This window comes from Panthera uncia, chromosome A2, assembly GCF_023721935.1.
Source record: "Panthera uncia isolate 11264 chromosome A2, Puncia_PCG_1.0, whole genome shotgun sequence".
NCBI lineage: Eukaryota > Metazoa > Chordata > Mammalia > Carnivora > Felidae > Panthera > Panthera uncia.
The window spans coordinates 54465578-54483529 of record NC_064816.1 but is presented as its reverse complement, the minus strand read 5'-3'; the positions used below and the strand labels follow the sequence as shown (position 1 = coordinate 54483529).

Genomic DNA, 17952 nt, shown 5'->3' with positions numbered 1-17952 from the left:
ACCAATCTCCTTTCTGGTCCCGAGTTCCACCCCGGACGGTGAGGCGTTGGACCTGATGGCCCTCTGGCAGTGTTCTGGGATGGAGTGGCCGCCCTGGTGCTCAGGAAGTGACACCTGAACCACAGCCATGTCCCAGGGGTCCGCTTGCTCCACATAAGCTGGCAGCTGGTGTCGAGGGGCCTGTGTGCGGGTTGTGACCGGTGTCTCTTTCTTCAGAAAAATATTGCCGGGGTCTACCAGGTCGGCAAGAAGCCTCCGAAGTCTGTGGTGAAGGTGATCAGAATCGCAGTGCCTGCCAAAGACGCGGTTTATAACTACAGCATCCAGACCCTGAATTCCACACAGCTTGCCAAGAAGGAGCTGTATCGAGAGATGGCCAAGGTGAGAGGCCCAGAGAGGGAGGCAGTGGATGCAGCTAACCCGGTGAACCCTCTCCTCTCGTGACCATGCTGCCCGGAGGTCAGCAGGCACTCTCCGACGTGCACAAGAGAGTCAACCAGTGAGGGGAAGGAGACGGGGGGGGGGTCGCACCCCGGAGGGAGAGGTGTTCTGTTCCCATGCTACATGTGAATCCTCCACACGTGGGAGAGCCAAGCGATCCTCAACACCTGCTCCCGGGCACCTGTCTGCACACAAGTGTGGAGGCCTCGCCTTCCCTAGAGAGCTCTTGTCGCTATCACCCCGAAGGAAAAGCTTGGCTGAGGCTGCCAGCACATGACCTTTAGAAGAGGGCTGCTTCTGTCGAGAACACCCACGCCACCCTCACGGTTCAGTTACTCTGGAGGTCTGGTTGTCAGGGACTGTCATTCTGTCCCCCCTATGCCGCCGTTTCTGACACCGGCTTGGAGACTGGAGGGCTAGTCGGCCCCGTCCGTGTCTGTTACCAGCCCTTCTACCCTCGTGTCTGCCCCTCATTTCTAGGAACCAAGGAAGAGGTTCACGTACTCCCAGAATTACCTCTCAGCCATGGTGGAGCCCCAGGACTCTGAGGAAGAGGAAAAGAAAGCCAAGAAGCAATCCTGCCAGGCCTGGCTCACGGCCAACGGATTCCAACTGACAGGTCTTCACAAAAGCACCGAAAGCGACCGTCGCATCAGGCTGCCGCCCAATGGCATGGTCACAGAGCTGAACGAGGTCCGGGGGGGGGGGGGCAGTAGGGCCTCAGGCGGGGTGTGCACAGGAACCTCCCTCATAACTTACTGTGCCGTCCTCCACGCAGGAGTGGAGGGAAAACACACCGCTCGCTAACGTGCTGGATCGAAGGAGGTGGACGTGGGACCGGCGCCACCAGGACTTTGACCTGTACAGGAAGCCACCACTTTTCTTCGAGCTGCCCCCTTCTCCAGTGCTAAAGCCCAGAACAGGTAAGAGGACTTTGCGGGGCTGAGCCTCCCGATGCCATGGGCAGTTGGGAACTCTGCTGCTGTGCGTTTGTGGCAGGATCCATTTCGCTTTAGCTGCCCAGACTTTCTGAGAGTCAGATTTGGGTTTGGCGTCAGCAGGCTGGGTGAAAACTCAGGGACCCTGGATTCTAATTCCAGCTGTCATGCTAACTTGCTGTGTGACGTTGGGCAAGTTGCTTCACTGCTCTGGGTCTGGTTTCTTACAAAACGCAGAAGTCGGAAGATAGGTCTAAGGGCTTTCTGAGCCCCAACACACATTACCCAGGACCAGATGCCTGGCCAGTGGCTGGGGGCAGGGGCTCTGGGCACCTCTGGGACCTTCTGACTCCCTTCCTATTCCAAGATGCTGCCATCCCTCTCTGGGGGAGGGAGGGAGCCTAGGAGCATGGGTCCCTCTCACCCTGTTTATGAAGATGGGCCTCATTTACAGGTTAACAGAGAATCCAGACTTGTTGGTTGCCAGAGCCTTTGGTCAGGGAGAGAGAGGAGAGAGAAACTCATCTCTGGTTTGCCAGAGAAACCTTTCTCAGAAAGCTAGATCAGATAGATAAAATGGATTTCTTTCTTCCCGCAAGCCCCGAGGGCAGTGGGTAACAGCTCTGAGAAACAGTTGGAAATGCTGGCAGGCTGCTGAAATTGGCCTCCCTCCTGTCTGGCCCTTGCTGCCTCCCTCCGGAACAGGCTCTGGGGCTGCGTGAAGGTCTCCTGGCCTGGCCCAGCGATGCCAGGCCCCACTGCAGGCCTTCCCAAGCCGCGTTCCCTGGGCACGGTGGGTAGCCAGTGCCAGCTGACAGCAGGCCACAGACGCACACTGGGGCCTCTCCTCCCCACAATGTGTTTAAGGAAAACTTGGAAACGGCAGGTGGGAAAGGGAGATTTGAACCAGGGGCCCCAGCCTTTGAAACTCAGCTGGATGCAGAGAACCAGCTGCCGCCAGGGGCGACCATGACTCCGGGCCCACAGTGAAGCCCTTTCCCGAGGGCTGCCCTCAGGGGCGGGAGGTCTGAACAGATGCTTCCCTGGCAAAGGTGCTCCATGCAGCCTCCGGTCCTGGCACTATACTAGAAGGTTAGTACTCTCCATTTTGTACAGAATGCTTCCCTGCGAACAAAACACTAAGAATGTCAGGTTTCACTGGAAAGTCACGTCCAATGTCACAAGATTTGTAAACTTTTACCTCTTGAAGATTAGTTCCCCAAACCCTGGCGGAGTGCTCAGGCCAGCCGTCCACGCAGACTGACTCGTATTTGAAGGGAAAGGGAAGGGCCTGGCCTCCTCCTCCCACCTCCAGGTGATGGCCAAAGCGGGCTTTCTGGAGCCCCAAACTTCTCAGGACCAGGTGAGGCCTGGAAGCGTGCCAGTGTGAGCACGCAGGGACCAAGGCATCTGGCTAACAACATCAGAAAAGAGTCTAGAGAAATGCAAAGGTCTATTAGTGTCACCTCAAGATTCCTTTTTGTCCCCTCTTCAAGAGTGAAGGCCAACTTCTATAGAGACAGGAAACAGGCCCCAGGCAAGAAACAGCATATGCTGTCATGCAGCCGACCATATGGTTTTCACCCATCACCCGAGAAAGCCCAGAGACAGGGACTTGGTACTCCCTGGAGCACTGTGGCCTGGGCACCTGCCCGTCAGCATTCAGGGCCTTCCTCTTCCTGCGGGGTGAACACAAAGGGAACTGGAGGCCATCACCAGACGGGGGATCCCAGGGCTCTGAGGAAAAACGTGACCAGTGCGGCAAAGGCTGAAACACAAACGATGTTTTCTGGTTTTCGTTAGCTCCCAGTATATGTTTTAAGTGTATATGCTCCACGTACACAGTTGGCAAGTGGTTTCTTGGAGAACGCACAGCCCACCAGAAGAATGTGTGGTCCGGCAGAAGCAGCTCCCCAAGCCCGAAACACGTCCCCACCAGCCTCGTGCCACAGGCAGCGATGTCTCCCACTAAACTAGCAGAAGCCCCTCAAATCCCAGGTGTCACCAACTGCCTTCTCTCCGTTTCTTCAGCACCTGGGATCAGGTCAAGCAGCAGGGCCTGCAGGGCAAAGCCTAAAGAGGTGCCTTGAGGCCAGGAGAAGGCCCTTTTGGTATAGACTGGGAAGAAACGGTTCCACTTGTAAAAAACCCCAAGTCCTCCACCTTCTGGAGAAAGAGTTGTCCAGCGATGGGCCATGGCTTGGGGGCAGCAAGGAACACTGTCCTCTTGCTTCAGGACGTCCTTTCCAGGGGGTGGGCACAGATGTAAGCTCGCTTCTCTAGGACTTGCTCGGATACTTTCTTAATCTGTTCATCTAGATTTTCTGGAGAATCTGGGAGGAAAAAAGAATAGATTTGTGATAACAGAAATATTCCTGGAACTTTTTTTTTTTCAAAGAACAGCCCACCCACTGTGAAGGGAGTCCTGAAGGTGACCCTCTTCCTCCAAACCCCCAAGGAGGTGATTCTGGCTGCAGGGAGAAAGGAGGGAGAGGGGCTTCATCCCGTAAACCAAAGGGTTCATCCTGGTAACCCCGAAGAACCCTGGATCTTGTGGGAGCAGGGGCTGGAGAAGGACCCTTTCACCAGGCAAACCTGCCAGAGGAGCAAGCGTGTCTCCCCCCACAGCACGTAACAGACATGCCAGCACCAAGGGCCAGGAGCTGTACACGATCACGGGCTCCTCTCCTCCGTCACTTGGCAACAGGGGTGGGCTCTGCAGGGGACACGTGACACGGAGCCTTGAGGCCAAATGACCGTAAGGGTCAGAAGAAGAATGTGAGCCGGGTGTTCCCAGACTTGGCCAAGTGGCTACAGTAGAAGAGGAGCATTCCAGACCAACAGCTGCATGAGCCAAAGCCTGGGACTTCTGCTAGAAGGCAGACTGATTTTCCCTGGAGTGCAGGGGGTGAAGAGGCAGGTAAAACGCTGCCTTCCTTTGCAAACCTTCACTAGGCAGCTGCCAGACTGGGGCTAGGCATGCTGGGCAGACACCTGTGGGGACTCTGACAGTCTTTGCTCCTGCCCGGCAGGCCAGCCCGGCTGACCCTCCCTCACTCAAGGGAGAGGTTGGTGAACAGCCAGCAGGCCCTGGGAGCCTGACAGGGGCCAGGAGCAGCTCACCATCAACAGTCACCTGGAATTAGGCCCTCCCCTCCCACCCCCAAGGCCACCCTACTTACATTTGTCCAGCTGGGACAGGGTGAAGAGATTCTGGTAATAAGCTTCGGCACAGAATATGTTAGCCAGGAGAACCTGCCAGAACCAAGGTTAAAGAGTTGACATAGAGACCTAGAGATGACATAGGGCACCCCCTTTCTGGTGTGTGAGCTTTAAGGAACTCCATCAGCCAAACTAAGCAGCTTGGCTGGGGTCAAAAGGCCTTGCTCAGGAGCCAGAGTCATTATTCTAATTCCAGCCCTGACCCAACTAGTTAGCTAATTATGCGACACTCTGAGCCTTAGTTTCCTCTGTGGCAGGAAGGCCATCATAATCCTAGTGCCCACAGGCTATTGTGGGACAATGCACACAGCAGGTGCTCAGTTACGGCATCCGGCCCCTTGGGCAGGGTAAGGAAGGCAGCCAGAGGAGGGCACAGCTTTGGGACCCTCCTCACTCACCCACTCCTCTTCCCTCAGGTAGGAAGACAAAAGGGAGTAGCCCTGTGTCCTGAGCAGCACAGACCTCCTCCTCAGAGCTGACCGCCAGTGCGGGCCACGGCCACAACTCAGCAAACCAGCAGCCTCCTGGACCAGTACCGGGCTGAGGCCTTTGACCTGCCCAGTCCCTCGCTCCCGAGACTCCTTGACTGGGTCATGCGGCTCGCTGACCCCCTCCTCCAACCACTGGCCTCATTAAAGTTCAGAGGATAAAGCGGGCAGGGAGACTCACCTCATGGTCGTGGTTGGGGAGCCCCACTCGGATGGAGCGGCTGGCCCGCGACAGCACCGCCGTCATGCCGTACAGGTTGATGAGGATGTTGGCCACCCGCTTCAGGATCATCTGCTCCTCCACGATGGTCTGGGAGCACAGAGCCCAGGGTGGAGGCTCGCTGCCCACGCCCTCCCTCCCCGGGCACATCTTCACCCACCTCCAGGCCTCAATTCATGCCTAACACGGCCTCTCCCTTTGGGTTGGGGGAGGCTGGCTCACTGGACGCCCAGTTTTCCCTTCTGTTTCGGTTTGGGCAGGGGTCAAGGTAAGACCAGGTCCCAGGAAACTGAGACACAGGCTGGTGCTTACTGTGCTTCATGTCACCGGGAGCAGCAACGGCCCTAGATTTGGGCTCCAAGGAGCCTCTCTCTGCCTGGAAGGCACCCACCCAAGTGGCCCCTGGCACAGCCAGCCCCACCCCATGCCTCCATGGTGACCAAGATTTCTTTCTAGGCCTGGTCCCAAAGGTGGACACTTCAGACAGCCCATCTCCCTGGCTCCCAAGTCGGAGGGGGCCTGCCCTCCCCAGACCTGGCAGGGGCCCAGGTACCTTGCCAAAGCGGAGCAGTAATGTCTCCACAGTGCGGCCAAAGTAATACACGTTCTCCTCGAGCTTGCTGGCGCTGTCCTAGTATGTCAGAGGAGTGACTGCTCAGCGTCCCCTCCCCATGGTGCCCATCCTACCCAGACACGGCACGGCTGGGGCTCTGGGGCCCAGGCTCTGCTACCAGGCAGGGGCCGTCTTCCCCAATGCCCTGGGCACAGCCCTCTGGAAAGGGACATCCCCCGGAAGGGCACCCAGATGGGGGGTATGCCAGCTGTGCCCACTCACCGCGACACTGGGGTGCACAGCTCCCAGCTTCCCTGTCAGCCCCATGTTCACGGTTCGGCCCACGGAGTCTCGAAGCTTCTGGCTGATGGTCTCAATGACAGTGCTCACATTGCCCCGTTTAAGCTCACTGCAGAAAGCCCATGGCCCCACGAACTCAGGCCCCACTGCTGGTTTCCACTGCCCAGCAACAGGGTCCCTAGTGGCACACCAGAACTGCAGGGCACCTCTTCCCTAGGACTATCCAAGGCATTAAAGGGACCTACTCAAGACCTACATGCTGCCTGCCCTGGCCTGGGCCTGCTGCACGCCTGTCAGAGAGCAGCTGGTCCTTCTGAGTGGAGCCACATGAGTTCTCTCCACAAGTAGCAGTCACAGCCGGCCCCCAGGTGCTCTCGGGTTAAGGAGTCTGCAAATAGTCTCAGCAACCCGTATGGGGTTCCAGCAGTGATTTCTAATTGCTCCGAGCCCATGACAGGGGTCCAGGGGAGCCATGAGGGAGAGAAGGAAGTGGTCTCCTCTTAGCCTGGGAGCCCAGCACCTGAGGGGTACCTCTCAGTCCCTAGGTTCTGAGAACACAGCTCCCTGTAGTGTGGGAGGCAGGAGCTGCCAGTGGAGGCGGCCCGTGACTTCCTGAGGCAGCGGACCCTCCCGTCACTTGCAGGTGCAGGCCAAGCTCTGGAGCACGGCTTTTAATTTCAAGGCTCCTGTCCCCTTCCCTCCCTCCAGCCAGCCTGTGACTGAGCTGAGCACTGCATGGCTTCACTGGGACAGGGCGGCCTCCCTCCTCCAGCTGCCCTGGGATGGGCTTCTGATGGGCAGGTGGGACCCGAGGAGCAGACAGTGGGGCTGGCACCTACTTGATCCTTGCGGTCAGGATGCGACCGGCGTGCTGCAGGCCTGTCAGGGCAATGTACATCCGGAGAATCTCGTTGGTTCCCTGTGGCCAGCAGTATGGAGGTCAGAGGCTGCCCCCTCGGGATGGCCTTGCCTATGCTGTGCACGTGACTGGGTAGGTCACACCACTGCCTACCTGTGCTACAGAAGCTGCTGTTTTTGGAAGCGACCTCAAAAAGGGAGCAGGGCTGTGACCTGAGGGTCAGGGCAACATGCTGGCTACCACCTCCATGGGGAGGAGTTGCGGGCTGACCAGAGAACCATGGCCTCCCTAGGGACCTACCAATTCTCTATGACCAACTGCACAGGAGTCATTCCTTTCTCCAAGCCTCTACTTCGGCTTCTTTATGAGAGAAGCCACTTTCCCCGGTGGGGAGGGATGCTGATGCCCAGGGCGCAGCAAGTGCTGTGCGGGCACCACCAGATTCCTCGGGGCAGCCTCTGACTGTGCCCGGGTACCAGGTGTCAGTACCTGCTGCTGTGCCCACGCACACCACTTACTCCCTGGGATTATCTCAGGGAGCCAGTGGGGCTGTGGGTCACACACACAGCCAGCATGGGGCACTGAGCGCTACAGCCGGGCTGAGCCATGGACGGAAGACTCGCATGGGAGAGGAAGGAGAGCTTGGAGGACTGCAGGCTGAGCCATGCCCCGTCTTGCAGTCTAGACTAGAGCATTTGCTTCGCACCGAGGGGTCCGTGCCCCTCAGAGCTTCTGCCCCACCCAGTCACACAGGATTGAATTCAACCAGGCTGAGGGAATGGGGCCTCGGAAGAAGCATTCCTGGGGCAGCAGGGATGTGACGCATCCCCGTGCCCTTGGGACTCGTGACTTCAGGCTGGTCACATCCTGTGTATCCACTAAGAAAGAGGACCACAGGGGCTGGGATGTGGAGAGCATGCCCTGAGGCCTTCCCCTGAGTTGGTAGCCCAGGAGCAGGGCCCCACCTGCACATGGTCTGAAGGTAGCCCTTCAGAAACCACACCAGTTGCTCAGGCTCCGAGCCTGGTCCATGGGCCTGCCTCTCTTACAGCCTGCGTGCATCCTGAAATCCCATCCATCTCCACAGCCTCTGGACTCAACCTCTCTCTTCTGCTGCGTGCACCCGGCCTCTGGTCTCACCTCTGCAACCCACCCCCTGATGTCAGCCCCAGGGAATCTCCCACAATGGGAATGTACCCGAGTCACTCCCTGCTCAGAAACCTCTGACGGCTTCCAGCACCTTCACAGTAACATCCAGACTCTGCTTATTGGCCACGGTCCTCCACAGCCTGGCTACTTGCCTCTCCTTCTTCTCTACCCTCTGCCCCAGCTCCCCCCAACCAGGACTGTCCACTGCTCCCACAAAGGTTTGCTTACTCTACCTAGTGCTGGCAGGCAAGGCCCTGTCTGGGCCTGGCATACTTCATCTCCTCTGCTTGGCCCAAACCACCCTCCTGTAGGCCAGGCCCAAGTTGTTTCTGCCGCCAGGGGCCCAGTGCACTTGCTTCCTGAGACTCCAGCTGCTCTAGGAGGAGGAGCACCTCAGCCCTCACTGCACTAGTCTGGCCGTGCAGTCAGACCATGAGCTCCCCGAGAGCTTCTCGGCGGCCCCCCCGTCCCCTTTCCTTATCCCCCCCACTCGGCCTCTCCCCACTCACTGAAGTCCCTCTTTAGGCTTGTGAGCCCATGGAAGGGGGCAGTAATTAGAGAGGGAGCGGTCAGGACTGGGGAAGCCCATGGAGAGGACCCTCAGCTGCCTCAATACCCAGAGAAGGAAACCCAGACCCAGAGAGAGCCCTGGAGGCAGAACCAGGCCCTCCCATGAGACCTCTGCTTGTCTCAACATAGCGAACGGAAGCGGCAGGCTCGGAAGAGGCCCTTGCTTGGCCCCTCGGCCTCCCCTCCACGCCTGGGGAAGAGGCTCCGTGAGGAGGGACAAACGAGAGCGCTCACGGTGGGTGGTGGGGGGCGGAGTGGTGGGCACTCACCTCGAAGATGAGCAGGATGCGGGTGTCACGCAGCATGCGCTCGTACGGGTAGTCCCTCATGTAGCCTGAGCCCCCGAGGATCTGCAGCGCCTCGCTCACACACTGCCAGGCACACTCTGAGCTGAACACCTGCCACAGACCCAGGACACGGTCAGCACGGGGGCGGCAGGGCCGAGTCCCTTCCAAGAGGGGGTCTTAGCCAGGGTGGGGTGACTGGGCACAGAGAACTGGTCTCTAGGATGAGACCGACCCTGTAGCAGCCCCGATGCAATCTCCCGGGGAGGCCTCAGGCAAGTCCTTTGCTTCCTGGACCACAATGACCAGCTCTGGCCCCCCACCCACCGTGACTCCTCCTACCTCTGAGGCTTCCTAACAGTGGAAGGGGCCACTCTACACCTTCCACAGAGGAATCTCCTGTCCTCCTCCACGAGGCCCGACCCTGCCTGCCCAGGCCCTTTCACCCACAGCTTGCCCCTCTGCACGCGAGCTGCTTGGCCCGACACCTGGCTGTGGGTGACACAAAGACACATCTGTCCACACGTGAGCACCGGACAGCAGAGTCACTGTCCTCGGCTGGGAGCTCAGCCTCTGGGCAGAGGCTGCATCCAGGGGCCGTCCCTGTGTCTGGCTGTCGGTGAAGGATAAGGGGGCACAGTGAATGCAAAGTGCCTGGCACAGAGACCTACTGACGGTGCCTCTAAAGCGCCTCGAGACACTGCAGGGTCTCTCCTCTGAGCTCCTCTCACCACTTCTCCTGAACCAGGGATGCCTCTTTTATACTGGAGCTTAAAAAAAAAAAAAAAAAAAAGACACTCCTCACCGCCCCCCTCCCCAAAATGAAAACTCTAGTATTTACCCAAAAACAGGAAGGCTGAACACTCACAACAAAAGTCCTAAGAAAGCTTGGCTGCTGTTTTACACTGACGTGAAATTACATACATGGCCTAGATTTTTCTCCATCTGCTACAGATCGGAGACAACTTGGCACAAACTGTGCTCAGGAGACACTGACCTGTCCTAGAAACGGACTCAACTGGGCACTGTTCTTTGCTGCTTCTCCTATGCTATCCTGGTCTCTCCATGTGCGTCCTAGGGCTGTACCTGGCACATGGTGGGGACACCACGGATACTGGGTCGATGATAAACTGGCCTATCAGCTAAAGAGAAGAGGAAGGTGGCAGGCAACACTGGGTCTGAAAGGCCACAGCTAAGGAGCTGTTCTTGCTCTCTCCCGGGCTGTGCGGGGATTACCTTCACCATGGCAGCCTCAATGGAGCAGTCAGGAAACCCTGGTCGGTCCAGCATCCCTGCGGTGAGGTAGGCCATACTTTCCATTACATAAGCCTTCTGAGCCATCAGGGCAAACTTTTCCTGGGGTGTTCAGAAAAAAACACAATCAAGAAACAATTTGCACGTGCTGAGACCCAGATGTGCCAGCCAGCAGAGAAGGCAATGAAGGCCAAAGCCTAGGTGCCCAAGAGAACCAAGCCCCGGCATCCCGAACAGGGAGGCACGTTATCTCGCAGTCTTCCGAACCGCTGCACGAGAGTCCCCAGTACAGACCACAAAAGCATACGTGTAACGCCCACACGTGAAATCAACACGTGCAGCACCCACAACCTTCAGTACCTGAATTAATCCAAATTCGCTGAGGTTCTTGTTGAACTGTTTCCTTGTGCAGGCATATTCGGCAGTCATTTCTGGAGAAGAGCAGAGTCATCACAAACCATTTTCTGGCTATCCTAGAATGATCTCCTAAGGCTATCATCACATCCCTGCGAACACTCAGGCAGGAACTATGAGAAGCAGGTCGGCTGAGACCAAACGCCCTGCAAGATGGCGCTGCCCCTTCCTAGTGTATCTGGTCGGAGGAGCGGCTGTCCACTCTCCGGGTGCCTCAGCAGTGGACAGGGGCACAAGCAAAGAGTTTAGAGTCGGGCCCGACCCTGGCGCTTTTCCTTACCAGACAGTAGGCCGGGCCAAGCAGCCAACATCCCTGAGCAACACTACCGGCCTCCTAGCATGAGCCAGGGCCCCAGAAGCACCCCGACAAGAGGAGCAGACTCACGCCTGTCCCAGCCGGCCCTCAGCAGAGCAGGAGGGCAGCCTGTTTTGTGTATAGCTGTGAACAGGCGCCCAGCTCTGAGGTCACCTGAGAGGACACGGCAGCCTCTCAGCAGTCGGCAGCAAAGGCCAGCCCCGCCCCCTGCGGTGTTCTCTGAACATTTCACAGGCATGATCCAACCACGGTCTGGCCCCCATGATGGGTTCAGGAGGTAGACAGGCACCCACATTCACACATTCCTTCGGGCCTCGGGATCGCAAGAGTCTACATCCTTTGGAGACAGGCAAACCATGAGCGCCCCCACGAAGCTCTTGCTTCCTCATGCTTCTTGAGTTTTCCCGACGGGGAAGAGGAAGCAGAGGCCCAGACAGCTTCAGGGGTCTTGGCAGCTCAGCAAAGTGAGATGAGCCCGGAGCTTGGAGTCTGACAGGGTCAGATTTTGGCCCAGGTGAGTGGCCTCGGGCAAATGAGTGATCCTTTCTGAGTCTTAGGCTCCTCATCTATGAAATGGAGAGAAGAGCCTAAAACAAAGCCTCTCTGTCCCCCACCTGGCCCTGCACTCTGAGGAACTTCACAAGCACTCTACCAGCCTCCAGGTAACCCTCAGCTCTGTGCCTTTCCCTTCAGTCACTTCCACAAAGCTGACATCCTTGCCCAACAAAATCCTACAGGGTTAAGTTCGCTGACAAAAACTTCTAGGTTTCAGGTACGCTAATGGAAAAAACAAAGGCAACATCCCGAAACCAAGTGATAGGAGTCCCACTCCTCACCCACTGAGTCACTACAAAATGGGCATCTTGTGAGAAACAGCACTAATGTGCTGCTCACATCTGGATGTTTGCTAAGTAGCTCTGTTCTTAGTGGTCAGGGTAGCAACCCCTCTTGACCTCTGGCAGACTACACCGGCTGCCCCGATCCTTTGTAAGTAAAACAGAGGAGTGTGAAATGGGAACATTAGCCACCTGGGCGCAGACTGACTACGACTTTTGGTCTAAACCAAAGCCCGCATCTTAACCTGCAGCTGGGCTGTCTGTCCAGTGGCCTGGCTCAGCACCGGCCTGCTGCGAGGACGTGGCAGAGCCTCCGGGATGGAGTGGGGGCCGCAGGAGCAAGGTTGTGCCACAAAAGGCTCCTGCCCCCAATGTACCTACCGATCAGTTTCTTGAGCATCCCAGCCACAACGCTGCCCATGCTGAACCGCCCACTGTTGAGGATGTTCATGGCCACCTGCAGGGAGAGTGGGGGTGGCTCACTGGGACTGCACTGCCCAAGTGTCCTGCTCACCCCTGCTGTACTAGGAAAAGCCCAAGGGCCAGACTGCAGCACTGCTTGTCTATTTTTACCAGGTTTCATGAAGACAAAAGGCAAGTCGGTACAGAATTCTGTAGCAGCATCTGGGAAAGTTAATTGTTCTGCCAATCCCCACCAGGCTGGGAGAGAGTGTAGTCCCCACACGTTACAACAAGGTAACTCAATCACAAACATCCTTGGAGTCACCCCCTGATAAAGGAACTGAACATTATTCCAGAACAGGACAATTCTTAGTCCTCAGAGGAGAGGAGCAGAAACTAAGACCTACCAGGTACCCCTGCAAGCTACTTGGACTCTCCCACCACTACTGAGAAATAGTAGTGACCTGCCACGCCCCTACCATGCCTGTGATGCCTCAGAGGCAGGCTGGGGCTGAGGGCAGAAGGAGTCTGTGAACACCACAGTTTTCTTAAAAGCTCAACTTCAAGCGTATTACAGCTTTTGACTGAACGCTTATAGAGGACTTGGATGAATAAATCATGCAGCTGAATCTGAATTTATGATTACTTGTTAACCTGAACAGGAGAATCTCAAAGCAGACTTTGTGAGGTTGGCAACAACTGCTGGGAGGGGCGAGTGCGGTTCCCACGGGAATGCAGGAACAAGGCCCAGCCCTGGGTGCTGGATGGAGGAGAGGGTGCCGTTATGCGCCACCACAGTGTGACAGACACCCAGATCCTGCCCTGCTTCCTCCTGGGCCACCTCTGGCCTCAGACTCCCTGAGTCTCGGGCCGTGGGTGTGCGCCAGTCTAGACCTGCCAGGACTACGATGAGGACGCGAACGCCCCACCTTCATTCCCTCTGCCCACACAGGCTTGCGAAAGCCGGCTCACGGTTTTACGAATGAAATCCGTTTCGTGGCCTCTTCAGAGTTTATTCTTAACCTCATTAAAAAAATTGATTTTGAAGGAAAAAAAGATTTGAGACGAGGTCTCATTCCCCAGAGGACCAACGACCTAACAGATTTCACCCTTTCTCAAGAGGGGCTCCCAAGCTCAAGTGTCAATCCTACTTAACCCCAGGATCCCCCCGCTGCCCGTGCAGCCCCAGAATGCTGCAACAGCATCCCTACTGCAGACCTCTCTGTCCATAATTTCTAAGCTGCATTCTACATCGCGGCCTGCCCACGAGCAAGACACATACTCCGCGCTTTCAACAGCCCCTGCCCGACCGTTCACTGCCTCCATGCCTCAAAGATCTGACCATGGACAAAACCTCTGTCCACAGGAAGAGGCTTACTTTTCTCCCACATCAGCCAGGCAATGTTCCCCTGGCCTTTGCTCATTCTGTGGTCTCTGGAATCACTCACTGTTTAGCGTTTAGGCTAACTGGCAAGTAATCCTACTAATAACAAAGAGAGGGCTTTGGAAATCTTTCTTTTGTATATTAAAACAATTGTTTTTTTCATCTACCACGATGGGAACAATGTGTTAATGCAGTGTGGAAAGGACTAGGGCAAGGGGCACTCCCACACGCCGCTGGTGGGTGGGCACTGGCCCAACTCCCCACACAGCTTGGCAGCAGGGGCCACGAACTAAAAATGTTAGTGCTCTCCGACCTGGCAAGTCTCCTGCTGAATGTTTAAACTCAGGACAAGTGTGTACAGCTACAAGCAAGGACATACACCACACAATCTGGTTCTGAGCAGGGAAGGTGTGTGAATAGTACCGCGTGCCCGATCTCAGGGACTGGGAACATCAAAGGTGCGGTCCCAAAGATATTCTGCACCGTGAAATATTAGCAACATATATTCACTGGCACGAAGACAAGACTGGAATTCTTGGTGAGCGAAAAACTGCGGGCTGTATTACACAAATGGTGTTACCAAATATTTACGAGATGGATGTTCTTTAAAAAGATCAAAATCTAGGAAGATAAGCACCCAAACTGAACGATGAGTATCAACTCTCTTGGAGTCAACCTTCAGTAATTTCATCTTCCCCATCTACATTCTCTTACCTGTACAGAACATCCGGGATAAACATACCATCGTGTGCATACAACTGTTCCCTTTTTGTCTGCCCACCTCTAAAGTCCTCTGGTAGACATCTACCGGGCAGCCTTGGGCCAGGAGCTTTGGCTAATGGCACACATCAGATTCTTGTAACACCCAGAAAGGGAGAAAGGTACTGCTGTGATCCCCGCTTCATAGCCAAGGTGGGTGGGGCTCCCCAGGGCAAAGATGCTTGCCCGGGTCACCCATGAAATTAGGGCAGGGCAACAGTAAAGACAAATAGCCCAGTATAAAACTGTGTAAAGGAGGGGCGCCTGGCTGGCTCATGTGGTGGAGAGTGCAACTCTTGATCTGAGGGTGGTGAGTCTGAGTCCCATGTTGGGTGCAGAGATTAGTATTGGTGAGGATGTGGAGAAAATGGACCTCTTTACATCGCTGCTGGCAACGTAACATGGTGCAGCCACTGGAAAACAGTCTGCAGTTCCTCAAAAAGTTAAACATATAGTCACCACGTGGCCAGCAATGTTGCTTCTAGGTATATACCTAAAAGAACTGAAAACACATTGTTCACGCAAAGACTTATACGTGCATGTTCACAGCAGCATTATTGACGATAGTCTAAGAGTGGAAACAGTGCAAATACCCGTGAGCTGATGAATGGATTAGCAAGTGTGGTGTATCCACACGATGAGTATTATTCAGCCACAGAAAGGAATGACACGTGCCACAAGGTAGGTGAACCTCGAAAACATTCTGCTGTGTGAAGAGAGGCCAGACACAAAAGATCACATAAGGATTCCGCACATGCGACGTTTAAAATAGGCAAATCCACAGAAACAGAAAAATAGCGACGCCAAAGATGGTGAGAGGAGCAATGAGAAGGTGTGGCATTTTTGGAGTGATGAAAATGTTCCAGAATTAGACCATGGGGATGGCTATACAACATAGTGAATATATTAAAAAAACACCCACGTGTACATCTGAAAACGGTAAATTTACGTTATGTGAGTCATATCAATTAAAAACAATACTAAATCTGACTCCAAGAAAAATTAGGGCAGGGACTCAGGACCCAGGGTTGTGCATTCAGAGAACTGGAGCTTCTTCAACGCCCACTGGCCTGCTTTCTTACCCTCGCTGGAGAGAGGACTCCTAACCCTCCTCAAGGCAAACAAAGCCTTGCAGAGGAAGGAGATGGAGTTCCAACTACACACTCCCTCTTCTGGGAACCAACTCTTCTCCACTCCGATTTCCCAGTGGAGAATTATGCAGTCACCTGGCAAGTGCACTGGTCGGCCACAAACAGGGACGGTACAGGAAACTGGGGGGCCAACAAGCTAAACCGTGAAACCGCAGCCCTCCCAGGGCCTGCTCTAACCACGCACCTTAAACCCGCCTCCGACTTCTCCAAGGACATTCTCGACCGGCACCCTGGTGTTTTCAAAATGGACCTCACAAGCTGAAAAAGATGAAATTGCAGGCTTTACTTGACAAATGCGAACCATTCTGCACTTGACCCATAGGCACAAATTCATTCACTCATTCATTCTCCAGCTACGACAGGACAGTATAGAAAGACAAGGGTTTTGTCCACGTGGAGCTCATACTTTGCTAGGAACATGTTGGTGTTGTAAGTGCTACAGAGGAAATACATAGAGCACGGTGGGGACGCCTGGGTGTCTCAGTCCGTTAAGCATCAGACTCTTGGTTTCAGCTTGGGTCCTGACCTCACAGTTTGGGAGTTCAAGCTCTGCATTGGGCTCTGAGCTGACAGCATACAGCCTGCTTGGGATCCTCGCTCCCTCCCCACCCCTCTCTCTGCCCCTCCTCTGCTCGTGCTCTCTCTCTAAAAAACTTAAAAAAATGTTTTAAAAAAATAGAGCATGGTGACAAAATCAGAGGTTGGAGAGGAGGTGAATAATATTTTTGACGAGGGCTTACATCAGGATTTTCTAAGCTGACATTCAGCAGAAGTGTGAAGGAGGAACAAGAGCCAAAGGCGGAACAATGAAAGTGGACAGCACAGCCTTTGTAAGGTCCCTGTATCTCATGGGAGTACGGGTCCCACTTAGCTTGGATGCAGCCACACCCTACGCTGTGACTCTGTGGAAGCGGACTGCGCTTCCCCGTTAGCTGTCGCCAGGGACACACAGCTGACCCGACATGAGCCGAGGCCTTAGGTGTGAGCCAGCTTGGCCCCCAGGGGCCGTGATCTGCTGTGAGGAACACATGCCCCAACATGGCACGCACACGGCAGACACATGGCAGACGGGGAGCCAAACCACAGGCTGAAGCAGGCTGAGTGAGAGGACGGCTCGCTCTGTCAGCTCAGTGCTGGGGTGGCTTCTCACAAAGGTGACGATGGTGACGGAGGACGAGCAGACCTTGAAGTGAGGAAGCACTTGGGTGTGCAGAAGCAGAAAGCCAAGGTCAAGGTGACAGAGGCAGGTAGAGAAGGGAAAGCATGGCAGTGGTGACGACAGAGGCAGGACAGAGCAGGGGCTTTTGACCCATGTTTTCTGTAGCAGCGTGCTTTTGCACGTTGTCACATAAACACTGCAACTCCCAGCGACTTAACACTGGAAGAAAGGGAGACTCGGGACAAAGAAGGTCATGGCTCAAGAGCAGCCACATAGCAGGCAAGTCAAGTGTGGGCAACTGGGTCCACTAACCTTTTATTCTACTATTCCAACAGCCTGGTCGTGAAATACAATGAAATCTCCACCTCTCTGGCCGCCGGGTCCTAGCTTACCACCTTGGCTGCGGGGCCAGGCGCTTGTCCCAGTGGCTCGAATTCCTTCACCAAGCTGTGGAGTGTGGGAAGGACTCTGCCTCCCTCTCTGACCTCAACTTGTGTCACTCACTCCACTCTTGCAGGGCCACTGCATGGTCCCAGGGGCACCACCTACCCTGAGTTTGGACACTGCCCAAGCAGTGTGGACACTGCCCAAGTGTGGACACTGCCCAAGCAGTGTGCAGGCCTGCCACCCTGCTCCCTCCCCTGTCAGGGCCCCCTTTCCCTCACCAGCACGCCAAGCTCTTTACCTTGGGCCTTTGGGCGCGCTCCTTTCCCTCTGGGAACATGGCAGGAGCTAACGCTGTCCTGCTTTCGTGTGCACTAAGCATCGTACAGACGTTGTAACACTTCTTTCCCGTGTCACATTACTAGGTAGGTTCTGTTATCACCTCTTTCCTTTAGGTGAGGAAACGGAGGCATGGGAAAGTAAGCTCGCTGGTTCAAGGTCACAGTGTTTCTAGGTGGTGGAGTCCGGTTAGAGCTCAGAGCTCCTCTGACCCCTCTGAACCAGGCTGCTGTGGCAAATATCGCCAGCCAGAACACAGAGTGGCAAACAAGCAGGTCCAGAGGTGCCGAGGGCAGCACGCTGGTCCCCACATCACAGACACCCCACGATCTAAACTAGGATCCCCAAGAGGCAGAGTCTTGTAAGGAATCCATGGCAGCACTGGGCGGGTATGAGGGAGCGCCAGAGGAAGGAGGAGGTCCCAGGCAGGAAAGATGGGGTGTCCTGCAGTGGGGTGTCTCCTTAGGACACCTCTCTGCCTCTCTGGTGTCCGTTACACCTGCCTCACAGGATGGAGCGCTCCATGAGGC

General features: G+C 55.5%; 2 protein-coding genes across 5 annotated transcripts in view; one reads left to right on the top strand and one right to left on the bottom strand.

The window, feature by feature from the left end:
• The window catches only part of CFAP92 (cilia and flagella associated protein 92 (putative)), a 71344-nt gene extending 66085 nt beyond the window's left edge, over positions 1-5259 (top strand). For 2 of the 3 annotated variants that reach the window (XM_049641083.1, XM_049641084.1), the window contains exons 13-16: positions 217-381; positions 922-1134; positions 1220-1364; positions 5022-5259. In XM_049641083.1, the coding sequence (XP_049497040.1) occupies positions 217-381; positions 922-1134; positions 1220-1364; positions 5022-5080 (582 nt within the window). In that variant the 3' untranslated portion in view covers positions 5081-5259. Of the gene's footprint in view, positions 1-216; positions 382-921; positions 1135-1219; positions 1365-5017 lie in introns of all 3 variants that reach the window. The other variant, XM_049641085.1, reaches the window with a different exon arrangement.
• The window catches only part of ACAD9 (acyl-CoA dehydrogenase family member 9), a 46090-nt gene continuing 31284 nt past the window's right edge, over positions 3147-17952 (bottom strand). For both annotated transcript variants that reach the window (XM_049641089.1, XM_049641090.1), the window contains 11 exons: positions 15725-15798; positions 12226-12301; positions 10639-10709; positions 10261-10380; positions 9010-9138; positions 7002-7081; positions 6145-6271; positions 5863-5940; positions 5271-5399; positions 4562-4634; positions 3147-3712 (listed from right to left, as the gene is read on the bottom strand). In XM_049641089.1, the coding sequence (XP_049497046.1) occupies positions 3612-3712; positions 4562-4634; positions 5271-5399; positions 5863-5940; positions 6145-6271; positions 7002-7081; positions 9010-9138; positions 10261-10380; positions 10639-10709; positions 12226-12301; positions 15725-15798 (1058 nt within the window). In that variant the 3' untranslated portion in view covers positions 3147-3611. The remainder of the gene's footprint in view (positions 3713-4561; positions 4635-5270; positions 5400-5862; positions 5941-6144; positions 6272-7001; positions 7082-9009; positions 9139-10260; positions 10381-10638; positions 10710-12225; positions 12302-15724; positions 15799-17952) is intronic.